Source organism: Aotus nancymaae, unplaced genomic scaffold (assembly GCF_030222135.1).
Source record: "Aotus nancymaae isolate 86718 unplaced genomic scaffold, 86718_ANA_hifiasm-v0.15.2.pri h1tg000040l, whole genome shotgun sequence".
NCBI classification, from domain to species: domain Eukaryota; kingdom Metazoa; phylum Chordata; class Mammalia; order Primates; family Aotidae; genus Aotus; species Aotus nancymaae.
In genome coordinates, this window is record NW_026988454.1 from 33745142 (window position 1) to 33767411 (window position 22270).

Here is a 22270-nt window from a genome sequence, read left to right on the forward strand (position 1 = left end):
ATCTCCTGAGTGATAAGAATTTTTTTTTTTTTGCATGCTAATGAGATGACTGGTGGTTGGAATCACCATATGGTCCATAGACAGCTACTGTGTGGGGGCTGGTTGCCTAAGGAACCAGCCTTGTGATAGAGGGTTGGCCCCACCTCACCTCCAGGGAGGGAAAAGGGGCTAGAAATTTAAGCTCAATCACCAATGGCCAATTATTTAATCAATCATGACTATGTAGTGGGATCTTCATAAACCCTCTAACCAACAAGGTTCATAGAGCTTTGGGACTGGTAAACACATCCACGTGCTGGGAGGGTGGCACACTCTGCCTCCATGGGAACAGAAGCTCCCATGCTCAGGACCCTTTCAGACCTTGCTCTATATACCTCTCCATCTGGCTGCTCATCTCTATCCTTTGCAATATCCTTTATAATAAACTATTCTTCATAATAAACAAGTAACTGTAAATAATAAACTAGTTCATCTGTGTCCTTTGTCATATCCTTTATAATAAACTAGTAACTGTAAATAAGTGTTTGTGAGTTGTTATAGCAAATTAGCAAGGAGTTAGCATCAGAATTGAGTTGTAGAATACCCTGTTGGTGTCCATAGAGAATTGAAGAATCTATTTGTATGGGAGAAAACTCCACACATTTGGTGTCAGAAGTATTATGACTGTGTAGAAAGGAGGAGGAGATTTTCTTTTAAGGAGGATAAGTATGATTGTTAAGAAAAAAGAAAAAAAAAAGGCCAAGTGTGGTGGCTTACACCTGTAATCCTAGCACATCGGGAGGTTGAGGCAAGTGGATCACCTGAGGTCAGGAGTTCGAGACCAGCCTGGCTAATACAGTGAAATCCTGTCTCTACTAAAAGTACAAAAATGAGTGGGACGTGGTTGTGGACACCTATAATCCCAGCTACTTGGGAGGCTGAGGCAGGAGAATTGCTTAAATTCAGGAGGTGGAGGTTGTAGTGAGCCAAGATCGTGCCATTGCACTTCAGCCTGGGTAACAACAGCAAAACTCCGTCTCAAGAAAACAAAACAAAACAAAACAAAACAAAAAAACAAACCAGAAAGAAAAAAAAGAGGGCCAGGTGTTGTGGCACATGCCTGTAATCCCAGCACATTGGAAAGCTGAGGCAAGCAGATCACCTGAGGTCAGCAGTTTGAGACCAGCCTGGTCAACATGGCAAAAACCCATCTTTACCAAAAAAAAAAAAAAAAAGAAAGAAAAGAAAAATTAGCTGAGTGTGGTGGCATGTGCCTGTAGTCCCAGCAACTTAGGAGGCTGAGGCAGGGGAATTGCTTGAGCCCAGGAGACAGAGGTTGTAGTGAGCTGAGGTTGCACCACTACATTCCAGCCTGGGTGACAGAGACTCGGTCTCAGAAAAAAAAAAAAAAAAAAAAAAAAAAGGTAGAGGAAGGAGCTACTGAGTGGGAGATGGATGCCTGAACTTAAGAGATTTCAGGGCAGCAAACGATGGTGGTATTCACATAAACTACAAAAGAAGAATAATTCTAGATGTGATTCATTAGGAAATGACCCCAAGAACCAAGCAGAAAACTTTGGAAGTGACTTTCTCAGCAATGGTCAGAATGCTGGCAGAAGACACATTGCTTTGAAGGACACAGTGCTTATTGTGGACTCTCGTCTGAGATTTAGTGGACCCTTGTCTAAGAAAAAAAGAATCCATGTGTGATGTCATGTGGACCAATGTTTTATATTAATCCCCCTTCAACAAGATTGATGGTATTTTTTCCAGTATAGATTTATTTTTACTACAGAATAAGTGTCTGTTAAATGTTCAAGTACTATGGCATATTACCAAATTCTGAAATTAAAATTAGACAATATATTAAAGCCAGTCTATGGTCCTTGAAGTGCAGTATAACCTTACTCAGCAGACACAGGTATCTCTAAGAACCTTATCATTAAGCTTTGTGCATCTCTCTTTGAGCACCTACTGTGTACCTGAGACTGTGGTAGGTGTTAAGAAAACCAAGGGAACCAGATAGACATGGTTCTTGCATTCATGGAGCTAGAAGAGATAGACACAAACAGAGAATGAAAGAAAATAATAATTGCCTATTATCACTAAGTGGATAAGTGCTGAAATACAGCAATAAGGGCAGGACCCACTGCAGATAAGCTGGTGAGATCTCACTAAAGAAATAAGAGATCTGAATGACAATCTGTTTTAATCACACTCAAGGTGATTTGATGCTATTGGATTATAAAAATTCAATAATTATTTACTATTGTCTAGATAACTAGGGGAAATGCATATCATCCTTTCAGGCACTTTTGTAACTTAGTGACCAGAAGAAGGTGGGGGGACCAATATTAATTAGTGTCCATTATGATCCAGGTATTGTTCAATTACACATTATCTCATTATTATATCCATTTTAGAGATGGAAGACGCAAGCTCCTGAAAGGTCTAGTATCCTGTCCAAGGACACAGTCAAAAGCTCCTTCCACTATACCAGAGTCTCACCTACATCTGTGAAGGGCGATACATTACTCCCTCATCACCAACTGGAATAATTTTAAAATAAGGTCATGTCAACTGCTTAAGTGTCTCAAATTGTTTTTATTATTAAAGCACATTTTAAACTAATGATTCCAGTGCATGGCCCTTGTAAATTAACATCTAGTAACATATTTTACTGGAAAAGGAGAGAACATATTTTGTGAGTGCTGCAAACATCCCACTGCCACCTGATTTCACCCAGTCCCATCATATCTAGGTTTGCTTTATTCTTTTCTCAAATGTGCATCCAGATTTCAAGGTAAGAGGTTCAAGTTCAAGTTCAATTTCACCACAGCAACAGCCCCATTGTAATCCTGCTTCACTGGTCTCTATTTTATCTATCTTATAGCCTCAAAGAGTTAATGATTCATTCATGACTCAACATTTATTGAGGCGTCAGGCACTACACTGAGTGCTTGGTACAAAAGACCGCCTGACGTTTTTGAGAAGTCTGTTCTCATCACTCTGGGGCATTCTAAACGGAAGCTCTCTCTTCCTTTTCCCACCCTTTCTCCCTGCTTGCCCCTGGGAGGGGTTCTTAAATAGTCCTTGGAGGTGGTTAATCTTTTCGCGAACTGGAAAGAGTGTGGGCCCGCGGAGCCTACCCTGACCCAAAGATCAAAGGCGTGTCCCTCCCAGACGGCTGGAGGAAGCCAGGCGAACTCTGAAGAATTCTGCTGGCATCCAGCGAGTTTCCAAGGGCAGAGCCAGCATTCGGAGCGAAAGATGCAAAGCTAAGAAAGGATGTTGGCAGGCCAACTGTGCCCCGCTCGCAGCAGAACCTGCCCTGCGCCTCATCCCTGAGCCGGCGGATCCACAGCGGGACACGCACTCGCTGGCCCGGAGATAGCACCCTGAAAGGGACGGAAAGGAGGCTGCGCTGGCTAGGGCTCAGAACTCCTTCCTCCTCCCGCCTACTTCCAAAACCTCTTCTCCCAGGCAGGGAAGCCTAGGAGGTTGCTTCCCTCCTCCACCTTTGCGCGCAGCTGCCCGCTGGCCGCGAGCTCCCCACGCACTCCTGCTGCTCTCGCCACCAGCCCTGGCGTCCCTTCAACCCCAACTCCAGGCCAACTTCCCGACGCATGCAGTGCCGGACCAGAGCAAAGCCAAGCCAGCTACTCCCACTGGAGTGATCTTTTCTGGCCTGAGGCTGGACCAAGGGACTCTCTTGCAGGACGTGATTGCAGGGCGCCCAGATTTCTCTCTCCCTTAGAGGTCGCAACGGAGCCAACAGCAGCTTGGCTTTACTCCACTCGGGACTTAAAAACATCATTTAATGACTCAAATCCGTCTGAGAACACAGAATGAGCGCATCCATGTCCACAGACCCCGCTGGAACAAATCTTTTATTTTCTGAAGAAAAGTGATTTGAAGTCCAGACTGAATGGCATTTAAGAATTGGGAATTAATTCTAATCCTGGAGTGAATAGAAAATTAAACTAAATTGGAGCCCAGAACATGAAGCTTTTTTAGGAAAAAATTCCCCTCTGCAATATTTTCTTTCCCATTGCATTAATTAGTGTCCCTCATGAGACATCTGAAAACATTGACTGTTAAAATGTTGTCCTAGGACCAGCAGCATTGGCATCACCTGAAAACTTGTTAGAAATACCAGTTCTGGGCCCCACCTCAGACTCCTGGACTCAGGATCTCTGGAGGGTGGAGGTGTCCAGGTGATTCTGAAGAACCACCGGCTGAAAAATCTCCTTGGTCAGTGTTTTCTACTAATCAGTAAATATATAGAGTCAGCGGGTGCTGGAGCTGTTTATCACTTCTCTTTTTAGAATGAAGTCTCTGTTTGACAGTGGGAAAGCCTGCTAGAAGGATACTGAGTTGCTTTTAAAGTCATATAAGCAATGAGAGAGAGAGAAAGAGAGAGAGGACTTCCCTGGCTGCAGTCCAGATTGGATATCTGTCTGCTTCTGAGAACTTGCAGACTCGCTTACTTGAAACACTTCATTCTCCGTTCAGGCATCTGTAAGCGGCTTTGGTTGTTCTCCTGGTTCTTTCTAAAAGCACCTTCTAAGATAGTTTTCATAACCTAGAGGTCACAGGCAGGATATTCCCCACCCTTAACACTTCCCCAACTTCCAAACTATGCTGGCTGGAGGCCAAGGGAGTCCCCCACTCTTTCTATGAAGCTACTCACCCCTTATTCAAATAGAGACACACAAACTACCCGGAGCAGGGTAGACTGGGAGTTTTACCCTTCTGGGAAGACCAGAGGAGAGAGACCTGTGGTGGGTGTGGGTGGGCTAGTGATCTGGCATGGGAGAAGGGCCCACGGAGAAGGAGAGATGTTTAGACTGTGGGTGTATGTTGGAAGCATGTGTGGTGTGGTCACGTTGTCATGTTCCTGGGCTAGTGGCAGCCACCACCCAGTTATTCCCACCTTGATCCTCACTCCATTCAGTGGACAACCATGGGGACCTGAGTGTCCAGGCCCCTCCTTGGCTGAGGCTCCTGATGGGACTGGGCAGCCTTATCATTAGACACCAGTGTCATCCTATCTGCAGGTGCCAAGCCCTGACTTTGTTCTATAATTATTTTTGGATTTCTAGGAGAAAGTCACAATGGTAGAAAGCTCTGGACAAACTTACAGAACACTGGGGAGAGGTGCAAGGTGAGAGACAGAAAGAGAGAGAAAGAGTCAACAGACACCCAAAAGAAATATTTTAGTTAATGCAAAAAAAAAAAAAATCATTGCCTGCACGCTATAAACATATACCCTTTTGAGCTTCCTGCCTGAGACACTTCCAGTTTGGGTCTAGGCATAGATAGTTCACTACCTGCCACTTGGTGAAAGTAACTGACATTTGCAAGGAGCCTTTCCTTTACCAAGGGATTTTACAGATATAATCTCCTTTGAGCCCCACTAAGCCTTTCTAAGACGGAAGAGGAAGGTCTGCGTATAATGATTATTATCATTCTCATCACCTTTATCCCTGCTTGCAGAGATGGGAAAACTGAGGATCCAGGCTCTTTCAAGAAACAGCTAACTGGATGCAGAACTAGGGTCGAATCTACGTGTTTCCTATTCATCACCCCATACCTCCTACCTAGAGCAAAGGTTTCAAATTATCGATAAGGAACTGTAGATAGCCATGAAGACTTTCAAAATCTGTGCGTAGATTGGGGCTGTAAGAGAATGAGCAAGAAAAAGTTATTTCTTTATGGATGGCCTGCCTGGAATGCTCAGAATTTAGAGCATTTGGTTTGTAAAAAGGTCAGTGGGAGATTGGAAAATTTGCAAAACGTGGAAGTCAAACAATTGAATCATACTGGGGACTCTTTGATAAGAACTCTGGATAAGTTGAGACTTGGACTCTATCCCTCTGCTAGAAAGGACAGAACACATGAATTTGAGGAAAGGGGTTCTGACCAGAGCTTGAAATGTTCTTGAAAGTCAAGTTGGAGTGATGGAAAGGTATCCTGACATCTTGAAAAGTCCTCCATGTGCAGATGGACAGGTGGGTGAAGTCACCAAAGTTCTCAGCCCTTGGAGAATGGGGAATTGTGCTTGGTAATGTGGTCACTACCCCTTGGTAATGAGGTCACTATCACTGACAGAGAGCACACCTGGCAAAGCAGCTCTCCAGTCGGGACCAGCCTTGCGGGATCCTTCCTCCAAGGGCACGCAGAGGGCTCCACCCGGGAGGCGCCCTGTGGGGTTGGTGGGAGGGCAGAGAAGCGCTCGCTCCAGGTACAAAAAGAAGCCGAGAAAAAAGGGGAAAAATCGAAAAGAAAGCAAATGAAGCGGAAGTTTCAAGGCTCTCTGCAAGGAATAACAGTATAAATAACCGAAGACGTCTTGTAAACACTGCGGTCATAACCCCGAACATTAAACAGCCCCGGTGGCATCTGGCGCATCGGCCGCCGCGGGCTGCGCTGGGGCAGTGAGGGAGCCCGGTCCCAGGCTCTTGGGCCCTGCTTCTCTGTTTATCTCAACTTAATCTTTCCCTAGGAGCTGTTCCGTAGCCTGGAAAATGTTTAAATTAAACTCAGTCCGCCGGAAGTCGTGGCGGGAGTTAAACGCACCCGCTAACTGCAACCAAAATGCAGGCATGCGGGTTTATCGTTAGAATTAATTAATGGATTATTAATAAGAAATGTAGATATTGTATGCCGCAGAGCTTTAAGAATCGTGAAACACATCCTAAGGGGTATGGAATTTACATCTTTCATAGATTCTGTGATTTCTTCACCAGTTTGCAGCCATGCCCACACCTCCTGGAAGGTGACAGAAGGTGGAGTCTACGTTCTTTCCCGTGTCAGCAGCCGTACTGTGGAATCCGTGAAAATTGGATTTCCTTTTTCTGGTGCGTTTTTACTCTTGAACTATGTAACTGTGAATAACTTTAATACTGCCCATTCTTTGCAGTTATATAATTTCTATTGGCCTTAAAAGTAACTGACATATTTCTTTTTTAAGGTTTCAGTATAAAACATAATCTGCATCTTCATTACGAAACTCATATTCAATTTTCTTTTGTCTCTAGAAGTTTAGATTGAGGTTTAAAAGAACGATTTTCATTACCAAGCTTCCCCGCAGTTTCCCAGTTTTCTATTCCAAATACTTTTAAAAATCACACCAAATGTCAGAGCTTTTAGCAATATAGAGAAAGATTTATTTTCAAAAGTAGCAAAACTTGTTTGAAAAAAATATATATCTTTAAGTGACTTACTTTATAAATGTGACTGTCAAAGTCAGCTATTCTATGATCTACATTTTACAACATATTGTACAAAAGATACGTTGATAAGCTCTTATCTATTTATATATTTATAATTACATATTGCACTTGGACCAGCAAGGCTTGCAGAGTCATTCACGGTAGAAGTTAATAAAGTTAAATAGATGGGAATCTTTGTAAGTACAATTGATCTCCTCTGGTTTGGAAACGAATCTCCTCGTCGTCGTAAAGTGTTCTCGCGGGTGGGACAGAGAGAGGAGCGTTGCGAGGGGGAAGCAGAAACAGAGAGCAAGGAGGGCAGGGGTCGCCTTCCCGGGGCCCGCTCCCCCCCGGGAGCGCGCCTTTCCCAGACTCGCACCTCCAAGGTCAGGACGCGGTGGTTCCACACAAGCGACTCGCGGTCACCACTTCTTTCAGGTCACTCTCGGGTTTCCCGGCCACCATAAAGGGCCACGTCTGCGGGAAAGAAGAGGGTGGAGGAGGTAAGTGGCGGTGGCGGAGGAGGTGGGGTGGGCTCGGGGCCAGAGATGAAAGGAGGGGGCGCGGTGCGCTGGAAAGACCCTTTATCTCTGCTGTTTCCTCCCCGTCCTAGCGCGGCCCCCGACTGGGTAAAGCAAAAAGCCGCCCCGTCGTCAAGTCACAGCTCGAGAAGGTGGTGGTAGTGGTCTTTTAGAACGCGAGCCAGAAGGGCTCATACTGGGTTCCTTGTGAGACCCAATGCAGGAAGCCTTGGGCAAGCCGAGAGAGGGTGGTGCTATGGCACTGCCTGGAGGCAGACGCTCTGGCAGCCTGAGCCGGGAAGCCCAGAAGGATCTTGTGCCTGCTGGGCACCGAGTTCGGGGCGAAGCCCCTCCTGGCCCCTCTTCTGAGATGGGGTCGGGTTTCAAGGCCCTGTCGATTTCCTAGCCTTTCATCGCCTTCTATTTCCCTGGTCCCTACTTTCGTTTCCTTCATCGCAAACACTGGTTTTGACTACAGTTTCTAAATTAACCACCATCTCTTAAGGAAAAGGAAAATAAAAAAAGCTAATAAATCTACATCGACTTTTAATTTAAGATCGTCTTCATGAGGGACCTAGAAAGCATGCTTTCTCTTCCTTTCTCCAAGCTGTTTTATAATAAAGCTCATTTAAGTTTCTTATTCAAAAATAAGGAGAGTAGCAATTGTAAATATTCTAGGCAACACTTTCATTTTAGGTGCAGATTTTACGAAAGCTATTTACTCATTGAAAAAAAAGTCCCAAACTTTTAATCGGAGGGAAAAACCATTTTTCATGGCAAAATATGGTTTTGTCTCTTCTCGCGCAATTCCAGAAATCAGTTCAGTGAGAAGACAATTCAGGCCTCTCTCACTAGTGCTCTAGTGCTGGTTGATAAGACTTGCCTTTTAAGAGGAAAATCTCTCGTTCTTATCATATACAAACAGAGGTCCTAGTAAGTTGATGTTATTGCTTTTCTTCAGATCTTAGAAGTTTTAAAATAAAATCCAATGAACAAGGAATTAAAATATATTTCTTAAACAGTAAAATGCATTTGAGAAAAAAAGACTCGATGATTATTAGTTTTGTTGTATTAAAAAAGTTGGGCTCAATGGGCATTACTTTTTAAGATAAAACGTAACATTTCTTAAATCTTGGATGAGAGTGACCTATTTTAATATTTATTACACTCATATTAGTGAGAATTTACTGATTTTGCTGATAATTACTAGAGCTTCTAGGATTTAAAAATATTAATCCACTTAGGAGAAGCACGAATAAGTAGTTGGGGGCTTACATGGACAATTTTTGGGGGAGGGATGGATGTGTCCTTATCTAACCGTCCTGTTTATTTACAAGGAAAGGAAAATCAAGTTCCACTCTCAGCTAAAAGAAGAATAAAGGGATTAATAAAATGCCTCCTCTGTGAACGCAGTGTCTTGTCAGTTTCTCAGGTTCTCAGCAGCCACTCCACCCCAGCTAGGGTGGCGATGGAGAGGGCGCGGGGGATCCCTCCTCTGTGCCAGCTCAATACACATGCAAACCTTTAATTGGGCTGCCACGTCAAACCCTCGCATAAATCACTCCCGCTCCTGGGGCTGGTAGGGCCAAGAGCGAGGGCAGTGTCTAGACCGCCCGCCTCCGGTCCCTGGAGGCTCTAGGCCCGCGGTGACCGAGGTGTGTAAGCCACTCCCGCGCCTGCACCCCCACTCCCCAGCCCCGCGCGCACTCGAGGTCCCGGGAGCACTCACCAGGTTGACCGGGTGGATGTACCCGTTCTCGTACTTGTCGTTAGCCAGGATCTGCCTCAAGTGGGCGATGTAGCTGGACGCCAGTCTGAGCGTGTCCAGCTTGGAGAGCTTGGTGTCCGGAGGCACCCAGGGTAGGGTAGTCTTGAGCCTGGAGAAGGCCTTGCTGAGCACCCTCATGCGGGCCCTCTCCCGCGCGTTGGCCGCGTTGCGCTGGACCTGCTTCCCCTCCTGGCTGACCCCACTCAGGGGGCTCTTCTTGGTGGGCGCCTTCCTCCTCTTGCCCAGGCCGCCCCGACCCTTTTGGGGAGACCCGTTTTCGCAGTTGGAGCTCTCCTCGGTGCTCTCGTTGGAAGTCACAAACTCCTTGTTCGAGTCCATTTTCAGCCCTTCACATTCCAACATCTCCACCTCTTGAAGGTCCTCCACATCGCTGAGGGAGCCGGTGGACATGTTTGGGGGAGTAGGGTGGGGGTAGAGAGGGGGGGGGAGGGAGAGAGAGAGAGAGAGAGAGAGAGAGAGAGAGAGAGAGAGAGAGAGAGACCCTGAAACCAAGGGGCCTCCCGCGTGTGGAGCAGCCACCTCCTGTTGGGAGCTGGAGTTGGGGTCTGGTTGGGTCTCACAGCCCTCTCCCGTTCGCAGACCTGTGAGAAGGAACCTCGAGGGCTTCTGCCGCAGAGGAACCGGCTCTCTGTTTCCCTACTCCTGGAGTCGTGGCAGTAGAGGAGTGTGAACGAGCGCTGAGGAATTTGGTGGACACTAGGAATTTATCTGGGGAATAGAGGGGCGGATCCTTGCAGCCCAGGGGAGGGGCCTGCCCCAGGAAAGCGCTTAGCCCCCTTTAACAACCAGAGGGAAACTCACTCACAGACCCAGATTTGCAATTTGTAATGTAAATCAACTCAGCTGCATCACGCACTTACCGGCCACCTTCTCCTAGCTTTGGCCGGGGCGAGGAGGAGCAGGTCCTATTCATCTCTAAAAGGTCTTCTTTCACTCTTAAGATGTCACAACTGATTGTTACTGAGAACTTTAGAAAAACGACCAGATCATTTGGCTCTTTCTGGGCCTTCCACCTACGAATTTCACAAGCACTCCATGCGTTCTCTCTCCCAAGAAAACACGAATTAAAACACAGGGAGTATCAATCGCATCCTGCAAACACCTCATAAGACTCCAAGGCTTTACCAAGATCTCCTTCCACCTTTCCCGGGATCAATGAAGAAGACAAGTGCTTCACAGAATCTCTGCAGTGATGGAAAAGTAAGTATAAAAAATTTCATCTACACCCGGTCATTTTCAAGACATCAAAGAACTGCCTATGCGTGCACAAACATAATTGATTTGCACACTCAAACCCAACCACACACAGATTAGTGGGAGTAGGGAATGAGATAGGGCAATATGAGCGAATGTGTGGAAAATATTTTGTTAGTTGATCATCTTTTCCAAATAAACAAAAACTTTCCCTTCATTTTTTTTTTCTAGAAATGCATTTAATATTGCCTTAGGAGTCTTAGTTGCTCTCAGAAATCACCTTGCCTGGCCCTTTTTGTGATGCGCCCTCCCTCCCAATGCTGCTACCTTTACTTCTTCCATCCTCTTTGCTGCCAGAGTTCCTCACATGAAGCTGACATTATAAAACACAAGGCAAGATTATCCTTTTGGGAAAGGTTCTTATCCATCTTTAACCCCAGCTCTAACCATCTTTCCTAGAGAATAAGGAAGTCTTCTGGGAAGTAGGCAGAAAAGCACGAGAAACCAGAACCTAGGGACTGGATGAAATTGATGCAATGAAACCAGGGAGACTGAAGGCATAAATCTCTCTTACTATTTCTTTGACAGGTTTTCTTTCCTTGCAGGTAGGCATTGAAGATGAGGGGTTGGAGCAAAATGTAAGAGTGGTTTCTCAGTGGTTGGCTCAGGGTCTGAAGACTTCTCCTACATTAAGATATCATATCTCTAATCCTAGGCTCAGCTGGGAATTCACTAAGCTCTAACGTTTTGTTTTGCTAGCAGGGTCTTGTTTGCTTTCCCCCTATGCTGTAAACTAAACAGGTTGTCAGCAAATCAGTCTTTATTAATGAATTAGTGACCCTTCTTCCATAATATCTTCGCTGAGGATCCAAAATTTGTTAATCACCAGTGTAGAGATTTATGAGCTCTCTTATTTTCTATTGTTTGTGCAGGTGGAGATTTAAATGACCACATCTACCCTAAGATTTATTGCGAGAGTGATTGATGTTATAAACCAGGAAAAGGACTCTTCCCACAGCAGGGATGACAGAAATATCAAGTTGAAGTTGCCTTTGTCTTCATGTACAAATGACCCAGTACTACAACACAGAAAATATAATAATTTAATCTGAGGTTCAAGACAGCCATAAAAGAACACCCAGCAGGCCTGTTAAAAATTTCTCCACTTATTCCCTGACTAGTTGCCTTTGATTTGCTCTCCCTTTTCTCAGTCTTGGTAAGACATGAAAGTTACAGTTATTTTTAGACTAAAGAGCTATGTGAAAATGGGCATTGGCCAATACTTTGTGAAAGTGTGTGTGTGTGTGTGTGTGTGTGTGTGTGTGGCTACTGAAATATCTGCAAAATAACTACAAGTAATTAATTTGGCCTCTGGAATGTGATAATAATTACAAATCCAAACTATGGCTTTACTACATACCGGGCTATTAAGCTGTGATTTTTCTTGTTAGAGTCACTTTTTTTTTTTTTTTGGCTTTGTTTCTCTGTTATATCTTAATTAATTGACTGTTCAGGCTGTTTGGGGGGATAGTAACAATCATAGTAATACATACCACTGAAAAGATTTCTGTTGTCTATGTATTTTTCAATGTTGAGAACTGAAAAGTACCAATTTCTGGAAGTGTGCAAAATTAGTCTCATGTCACAGGCTGGTTTTTATGCTTAGCAATTTTTAAAATACCCATATAAGCAATAATTAAGTGCCCTGTCCATTTATCTTGCAGTGAGACATTTAGGCTGAGAAAGGCTAGTGGGCTGATAATAAATTTTGGAGTGTTTCTAAAATTCTGTAAAGGATGGCAAGATGTGAAGAATGCTGTCGCTTATGTATCTTGATATGAAGCCTTGGAGAAAGAATATTCACATGAAAAATATTTTTTTCTTTTACAATTTTTTGTCTATCCCTGCTAATAAACACTTAGGGGCAACTGGGTGGGGGAAATGGCTTCTTGTTGCATTCTACTGAGCACAGCAGTTAAGCTGTAACTTAAGCTGTGCCAAATTCTCCCAAAATATAAACTATATTCTGTGAGAAGAGAAGCACTTTTGAGAAGCTGTATTAACCCTTTTGGTACGTTGACCATTTCTGTTCCAAAGCACAAAACAGTAAACTCGTGATTTGAAAGTATGAGATCATTTCTAAAAATTCTTACCTGACTTTTAAGAAACAATTATGCCCCAGAGGCATCTGGCCAATTTGCTGCTCACTTCTAACAATTTGTTTTGCAAGAAAGACTATCTTTGAAAGATTTTAGTGCTAAGGAAATTTTATCTCCGAAAGCTGTAAAATGAAGATTAGGCATGGAATGTATCCTTGAACTTAAATCCTGGTTTATCAACTGATACATTTACAGGAAGTTCAAATTTGATTCAGTTGCACTTGGAGGGAATAATTTGCTTCCTTTTTTATGAGATGGAACACATCACAGGCTTCTTTTGAAGTGACTTCATATGCCATTACATAATCTTTCTCAGGGGAAAAATATGCCTTTAAATTCAAATTTTAATCCTTTTTTCTTACTCCTCATTATTTGATCAGGAGACACATAGGCAAATTGGCAAAACTGCCTCTTCTCTCATTCTCTTTTTTCTTCATTTCTAATTAGCATTTTCAGATACTTTATTCTTTTTATTTGATGGTAACTACCAAAACTTCAAATATTTGCTGACTTTCTATGCAAGCTGGTGCCTCTTTTTTTTTTTTTTTTTTTTTTTTTTTTTTGAGACAGAGTCTTGCTCTTTTGCCCAAGCTGGAATGCAGTGGTATGATCTAGGCTCACTGCAGCCTCCACCTCCTGGGTTCAAGCAATTCTTGTGCCTCAGCCTCCCTAGTAGCTAGGATAACGGGTGCCCCCACCACGCCCGGCTAATTTTTGTATTTTTAGTAAAGATGGGGGTTAGCCATGTTGGCCAGGCTGGCTTCAAACTCCTGACCTCAGGTGATCCACCCATCTCGCCCTCCCAAAGTGCTGGGATTACAGCATGAGCCACTATGCCTACCCCAGTACCTCTTTTTTGATTTTACATAATTATCTCTGTACCCTTTGTTTGCTGCTGATTGTTTTCTATCTGACACTTAAACACCTATCAAGATCTGACTTTGTTTCATTAAATTTTAACTTTATTTCATAAAGTGAGCATTACCTCTCTCTGCTCATTTTAAATTATAGTGGTGCTGGCCTGTTATATTTTGACAGCCAAAGTAAATATGGCACTAGTGAGCTTGGTGGTTAGCTAGGAGGGTCAATAATGGTGATGCTGGGTGTTGCTACCTTTACCTGGCACCAGCGGAGGGACAGTATAAATCCTGGATGGTATAAATCCATTCAGTAATCAGAAGTCTTCTGCGTGTTCACTATACTCTAACCCCCTCTTCTCACATTTAATTCAATGAATTGTAGATAAGATGCCACAGCGTTAAGATTTAAAGCTGGCAAATAACAACAATAAAGTCTACAGAAAGATTTTTCAAGGTTCTTTGAATCGAAGAGTTAATCTTGCATTTCAGGTGTTCCATAATACAGCTTTGAAAGCAGCCAAGCCTGTGCACATGAAAGTCAGAGTTTACCCTGAGGTGTAAGTGGATGGGAGAAAACTCGGGCAGACAAAGAGAGTTAAAAATTTTGCAAAGCCAGTTTAATGTCTTCCTAAGTTTTCTAATACTAAATAATTTTATTAAACCCTCTTGATGTTAGCAAAGAGAGAGAAAAAGACTGAGCCACTCCTGAGTCAGGTACCATGCAGGGAACTTTGCCTCCATTCTCTTGTTTTGTGTATTTTCTCTCCTTTCTGTTGGCACTACTAGAAAAAGAGCTGCCACATGAAATGAATACTGTATTAGAAATGTATGCCAGAGGCTTTCCCCTGTAATGAAGTCTTAGAAAAACTGGCTTGAGTGATGACTATTCTGTATCTTAAAATAAAGCTTAAAAGGAAAACCTCCCAAGTTTTTCCCAAAATAATAAATCTTCTAGGTTGTATAGGAGACCCCTGTAATGCACTTACATGTTAAATATAGTTTATTGATGGGCATAAAAAAATACAGGCCAACTTGCTGTGAGCCTCCTTCCTGTCAGCTTGGGAGAGCACGGACACTGGAATCAAAGACTTCTTCGTGTATTTATCGCTTTGGGATTATTTCCTTGTGGCAGGTGCTTTCAGCTTTAAGGAGCCAAGAGTTGCAGGGTTTAGATCTTAGGACCAGCAGGAAAATTCTGAGTGTGAATCCTGATTTTAGGAAGGTGAAATATTTCCAAGTAATGAAGCATTTTAAAATGGAGACACAAACTAATAGTTTGTCGGAATTGGATGAGGTGGAGGACCAAAGATGCAATAAATACTCACGAATTCTGTTCCCATGAGGTGTCAGGGACAGTATTGCCCACCTGACTCTGTGTCCTGATTTGCCTCTTAATATGCCTTCCACTAAGCCACGTTGCCTTTAATGGTTTTTGCTGTTTGAATAATCATAGTAAATCTGAGAAAGCTTCTATTCTGTTTTTCCCTATTTAGAATATGTAATCATTGATCCCTGAGTTATACAAAGCAAGATGGACTTGAGCTGTCCTGGAATATAATGCTTAGAACCCTAAAATGATTTAAGTAATGTGAATGCCAGAAGGACTTTGTTAAAATAAAAATCTCATCTCTACCATAGAAACCTGACGAGCCATCCGAGGGCCGCCTATTCAATTAACACATCCCCAAATCTGCCCTCTTCTCACCATCTCCTCTGCTAAACACTGGATCAAGTCACTAAAGTCACTCAGATGATTACAACAGTCTCTTAGAGGGTCTTTTTGTTTCCATACTTGTCCTCTTAAAATCTATTGGCAATGAAGTGGTTCAAGTCATTTCCCTGCTTAAAATCTCTTAAAGTTTCCCATTGTGTTTAATATTAAATCCACACTTCCTATTGTGGCTTGCATGACTCTGGTTTGCTTGCTACTCTTTAACCACTCCAGCCATGTCTGTGGTCCTCCAAGACACCACACCCGTGCCTCCCTCAGGACCCTGGCCTTGCTGCTTTTCCTGTTTGGATGTTTGTGTCTGGCTCTCTGCGTGGCTGAGCCCTTAGCTTGCAGGTCTACGCTCAAGTGTCACTTTCATGTGAGAACTTTTCTGAGCATCCAATGAAGAATATTTTTGTTCCATGATTCTATTTTATTTATTAATAATAAAAACAGTAGCTAACATTTACTGCTTAACACCACGCACTGTTGTAAAGCCCTTTCCAGCTTAACAAATTTAACCCTAGTAACAACCTTATAAGGTAGGAAACTTATAGATTAGAAAACTAAAACACAGAGAAATCGTGAAACTTATTTAATTCATAAAATTAGTGTTCTAGTTGTCTATTGCTGTGTAATACCCCAAATTAGTGACTTAAGTTATTATTATTTCTCTTGGTTCTATGGGTTGACTGGGCAGCTGGGTGGTTCCCAAGTGGGGATTGTCATGGTGTGGTAGCCAGAAGGCATGCTACAAGGCTAGAGTCGTGGAAAGGCTAGACTACGCTGAACATCAAAGGGGACTTCCTCATTCACACATCCAGGCCTCAGCTGGGATGGCAGGAACAGCTAGTTCTGAGCCCTCATCTCTCTCCAGACAGCCCCTCCACATGGCTTCCTCAACCTGACAATCTTAGGTGGCTGAACTTCTAACATAGTAGCCAGCTTCCTTCAGAGGGAGCATTCCACCAGCCCCAGATGGAAGATGGAAGTCTTCTTATGATGTAGCCTTGGAAGTTACACATCACTTCTGCTTCCTTCTGCTGGTCAAAAGTGAGTTCTAGGGCCATCCCAGATTCAAGAGCAGGGTTTATATAAGAGCATGAATACTAGGAGGTATGGCTCAGTGGGGGTGGTGGGGAGCAGGATGGGGGTCATCCTTGGAAGTTGGTTGCCACAGTGCATAAATGCCAGAGTCTGGACTAGCACACAGGCAATCTGACTTGAGCCTTCACTTTAAACTACCATGTTCTGAAGTTATTATTTTTAAAAATTTTGCTTACATTGTTATTCTCTCTCTGCCAACCTCTCTCCAACTATAATGAAAGCTTCATGAGTACAGGGACTTGATGTGTCTTGATCAGTTGTGTACTCGGAACCTAGTTGTTGAATAAATGAAAGAATGAATAAATGGATATTTTATTGTTTTAAAAAATCACTTGGCCCCCAATGTCGGATATTTTAGATTTTAACATTTGGAAGGTACACTGTAAACTGTAAAATATAATCATTATTTAGAGTACTAACAAACTTTCAAAACGCAGTGGCTCAAATAAGTCACAAATTTACTTTTCTCTTTTATATCACTGCAGACCTAGGTAAGTGGGTGACTCTGCTCCATAAGGACACCCAGGGATCCAAGTTTTTTCTACCTTGTTACTTTCTCATCCTTTGGGGGTTGACATAGGTGACTAAAGCATGCTTACCTTCACCAGCCCTGAGGAAGTGGGAAAAAGAGGGTGGAAGGCAAGCAGATTCCTTGTAATAACGGGATCTGAAAGTTATGCATATAAGTTCCACCCCCATCCATTAGCCTCTTTAGTTGCAGGGAAACTTGGAAATATGGTTTCTAAATATGCTATGCTGAAACTTAGGGTTGAGGGAATCTATTAGAAAAAAGAAGAGGAGCCAATTCACAGAATCTACCAGTGTATTTAAAGCATAAAGGATAAAGTTAACTGTAATTATAAAGACCTGAATCTTTTTTTTCACAGTGATATAAAGTTTACTTTCTGTATAAGTTAGCTTCATTGCTTTAATGCAGACTTCAGTTCTCTATGAAATTTATGATTAGTCAAAATCTAGTGCTAGTGGGCTTCAGGTCTTATTTGGAGCTCCGGATCAGTTGAAAAACATTTAAAACTCACCTCTGGCTACATGTTTGAGGTCACACACTAATGTGAACCATTCCAACTAATGTTGTCATTAGCTTACCTTCAAAACAACAGCTCTATGAAATTACTGTTTTTGAGGCTAGACCAGTAAAATTGTTTATCTTATATTTACTAACAATGATTGGCACTCACTAAAGCCCTGCAAGTTGTTTGTTTAATTTCTATTAATCTGATTATACAGCAGGTATAGTTATAAGAGTTGAGAGCGAGTGGAAGCTCTTTCTAAAAAAAAAAATTGCTCTGTCACTCAGGCTGGAGAGCAGTGGCGCAATCTTGGCTCATTACAACCTTAGCCTCCTGGGCTCAAGCTATGCTCACACCTCCTCTTCCTAAGTAGCTGTGACTAAAACTGTGTGCCACTATGCTTGGCTAATTTTTTAATTTCTTGTAGAGATGAGGTTGCACTATATTTTCCAGGCTGGGCCCAAACTCCTGGACTCAAGCAACCCTCCTGCCTTGACCTTCCAAAGTGCTGGGATTATAGGCATGAGCCCCACACCTGGCCTCACATACTTTTAAGGTTTGATAGTAGTGTGCTGTTTTAGTCAGCGTAGGCTGCCATAACAAAATACCATCTGGCTTAAACAACAGAAATTTATTTTCTCACAGTTCTGGAGGCTGGAACTCCAAGATCAGGGTGCCAGCATGATTAGGTTCTGGTGAGGGCTCTCTTCCTAGCTGGCAGACAGCCTCCTTCTCACTGTGTCCTTACATGGCCTTTCCTCTGAGTGCATACAGAGAGACAAGCAGAGAGAAACAAAGAGATAGAGAGAGAGAGAAAGAGAGAAATCTCTTCTTCTTATGAGGCCACCGGCCCTATTGAATTACTAACCTCCTTTAAGACCTCATTTAATGTAACAAAAATGACTCCTGAAAGTCCTGTCTCCAAATACAGTTACACTGGAGCATGGGACTTTAACATGACTTTTGGGAATATACAATTCAGCCCATCAAATTCACGATTAGAAATTATAACCAAAAAATGCTTTTTCTTTATTATTATTCCCAACTTTCAACCTATTCAGAATTAAGAGAAGATGGTCCTAGGACTCTTCTGTCATTTGAAGATTTACTGTAGATTTTATACCATTGGCAATGTGGTAACAACAATAAACCTCAGGCATTGGCTGTCTTGATTTGCCTTTTTGAGGAATCATTAGAATGAAGAACTGTACATCTAGATTCATGATCTATGATGAGGGGGGTCATCTAATTCTCATTTCTAAAATTTGCAAAGAGAGAGGAGGACTATTCTTTAGTCAGAATCTCTAAATCAATTTTAAAGAACCATTAGTAGAAGAATTTAGGAATTTTTTATCTAGCACACTTGAGTACAACACATCACTCCCATACAGAAATTGTACATGGGTTAGACCAATTTGGTAATAACATTTGCCAAATGATTTTGGGGGGTTACTCTATAGACAAAACAAACAGTTGATAGACTGCACTGGGGTCTTTTCAACTGGTCACTTTGACATATTTAAGATAAAGCCAGTATTATTTTAAGTTAGAATGTTAAGCAGATACTATATTTCTTCCTCTCACATGAGTAAGTTTTCTCTCCTCTCAACCTAATTGCAAGGCCATCTACAATGCAATAATTTGCCCAGGAAGGGTAGGATTAATACTTCTCAAATGAATTTGAGTGGAAGAGTAAACTAAATATTGGATGGAAAGTATAAAGCTCACATCCTATCAATTTATAAAACATGAAGTCCTTAATAGAATTATGATTTTCTGTTCATTTTATATTTTTCTCTGAAGTTATTGTGGTAGAATAAAATACTCCTGGACTGTGAACCAAAGGACCAGGTCCAAGTTCTGCTTATACATCTAACTAGTTGTATGAACTTGGACAAGCCCTTTAACTTCACTGGGTCTCAGTGTCTTCTTTAATGTGGTAACAGCAGGAATGGTTCCATAGGGTTAATTGAGATGATGCATACAAAGGGATTTTGTTTAGTGCTTAACATGTAGTAAACATTTATAAATACCGGTGGTTGTTGTACTGGTAGTTGTTGCCATCTCTTAGGCCCTTTTTAACAGTAACATTCCATTTTTTCCTCATTTCCATTTTTGGCTAGGGGTAAGATTTTATAGAATATAAGACTTTCAGCAATAACAAGATTATTCAAAATAGTAAAAGATGATAGTCATATATTTGTATCATGACAAAAATTAGACTAGCATTAGATCTTTATACATATGGAAAACAGAGCCAAATTTGCTATTGCTGATGAGGGAAGCTCTCAATCAACAAGCCAACCAAATAAACAAGAATGCTTTTTAAAATGGTGCCGTTGACACTTTGGGAGCCTGAGGTGGGAGGGTCACTTGAGGCCAAAAGTTTGAGACCAGTCTGGGCAACAAAGTGAGATCCTGTCTCTATAAAAAACAAAAAAATTATCTGGGTTTGGTGGCATGCACTTGTAATCCCATGTACTCAGGAAGGTGAGGCAGGAGGATCATTTGAGCCCAGGAGTCTGAGGCTACAGTGAGCTATGATCACACCACTGCACTCCAGTCTGGGTGGCAGAGCAAAACGCTGTCTCAAAAAATGATGCTATTGAATAATGACTTTAAACTTTTAGAGAGAAGGAATAAATAGTCATGCCTCTCTAATAATAATATTTACATATGGTTTCCCATTAAATAGGGGCAGGTAATAGAGTAATGAATCCTCCATTTTAGTCTTACTTAAATAAATGCATTTTATTTTAATTTTTATGTATGCATTCATATTTATTTATATTTCAAGTAAAAATTAAAAATCATCTGAGAACTGAACCAATTATTCCATGTATTGTTTATCATTTTGTCTTTGAGAAGAAATTTTAAAAATTATAGTCGATTGTTATGTGAAGAAAAGCAATGAAAGGCTTAAATGTTTCACCTTCAATTTTTTTGTTTCTACCAAGTGACTCTACTTGATTCCAATTATTTTGCATCGTTTTGCCCCCCTTTAATTGTCTTTTATAAAGTGTTCAAAGTCAGTATCTTAATGATGAATGGTCTTAGAATAACTGTAGTTTATTTCCTCATACCGTATAGACTTTTATCCATTGGATCAAAAGCTTTATGGACTTCCCAGGCAATAAAGAGTTAGCCTTAGAAACTTCACATAAACCATATAAGGTTAGGCAGCATTTCCATTTTTCACTCTTATTTTTTAATAATTTTTCTGACTGTGGAAGAGACTCTTGATCAGACAGATGTCTTTTCTCTTTCCCTTGGGCTCTTTCAATTTGTGTTGTAAAATTTAAAAAAATCCTTAAAAGACAACATTAATGTAATATGCTTGGTCAGATGTGTTCTTTAAAAAAAAAAAAATTAAACGTTGACATATAAAAACAACTCACATTGTAAGAGGCTTCCATCTTTCATACTGGAAGTGTTACTGACACATACCATGTGAAACGAGTTAAAGAGTAATTTTATCTCAAAGCCTCTGCAGATATTTTTTTGTCCTTCACCTATACAAAATGACAAATAAGAATAAAACATTCTTTCTCATCTCTTAGAATACTCATTAATTTTTATATCAAGTGACCGATGTCTTTTTCAAAAAATACTGTTTTCATGATATGAAAGAATAATGTAGTCTACACTAGGCTGATGGCTATTTGTAAGATGGCAGCACACTTTATCATCCTACAAGTTCTTTTTGCAGGAAAAATGTTGAGAGGGATGATGTCTTTTTTGACTGCTTGTTTCTGAAATGTTAAATAAACTACATTAACATGTTTCACTTATGTTGTTTCTAAATACGCAAAACCATCAGAGGAATTTTCATCATTAGGATAATCCATGCCAATTTTTTTTTCTCCAAAAATATAAAGATAACAGAGAAACTGGTATTTTGGGAAAGAGCTTAAATTATCTAAACAATTGCCTTCCTTCCTCTACTTCACAATCATTGTAAGTTCTTAAATGTTCTAAAATATTTTAGCTTTCTTTTCTCATATTTTAATTTTTGGTATGGACCAGATTGAAGTTAAACATGCTCTGTTTCATTTAAAATTACATCCAAAAGAGTGGATCGCTTTGGCCAAATCATCTTTTTATTCCTAGCTTTCTATACTTGATTTCCTTTGACAACATGCACAATGTTAACTTCAGTTAACAGCTACAATTCCACAACCAGACTCCACTGAGTGTTGTAAACTCATGGAAACAAAAAACCTCAATGCCTCTGAAAAAAGGGAAAAGGATTTTTCAGAAGGTAGGCAAGGCATAAGTTATCATGAGGGCTGTGGGTAACTCTATAGTGTAAGTAGCTATTGACCTGTCTACCGAGTTACTGAAACCTCTCCCCAAGCTCCAGGAAGGAAAATAAAGTGTTAGTAGAAGTTTCCTGTAATCCTTCCTCGTCGTGACATAAGATCCCTTGGGAAATCTGCTGCTGTTGCAGGATTTCTCTGCTTCTATGTGGAATAGTGGTTATCTTTCCAATGCCATCTTCTGGGCCCCTTAACAAGTGGTCCAATTCATTCTTACTCAGATACCATCTTCATGAGCAGGTATTCTCAAATTGCTGTGTTTGAAAAATTCTAGTTTCACTTCAATATGGGCACACAAACAGAGTATGTGAATATTAAAATTTAGCACACTGAAGCTCTTTCTTCAAAATGGCAAACAATGCATAGATTGCATTAATTAACTG

The 22270-nt window shown here is 41.6% G+C and overlaps 1 protein-coding gene across 1 annotated transcript; it reads right to left on the reverse strand.

Annotated features, from left to right (window-relative positions):
- Positions 1-7129: 7129 nt before the first annotated feature.
- Positions 7130-10175, reverse strand: TCF21 (transcription factor 21). Its single transcript, XM_012474537.3, has 2 exons — positions 9447-10175; positions 7130-7673 (listed from the first exon to the last, which is right to left on the reverse strand). Exons 1-2 carry the CDS (start codon positions 9894-9896, stop codon positions 7584-7586), a joined length of 540 nt encoding a protein of 179 aa, XP_012329960.1. The 5' UTR covers positions 9897-10175; the 3' UTR covers positions 7130-7583.
- Positions 10176-22270: the final 12095 nt, after the last annotated feature.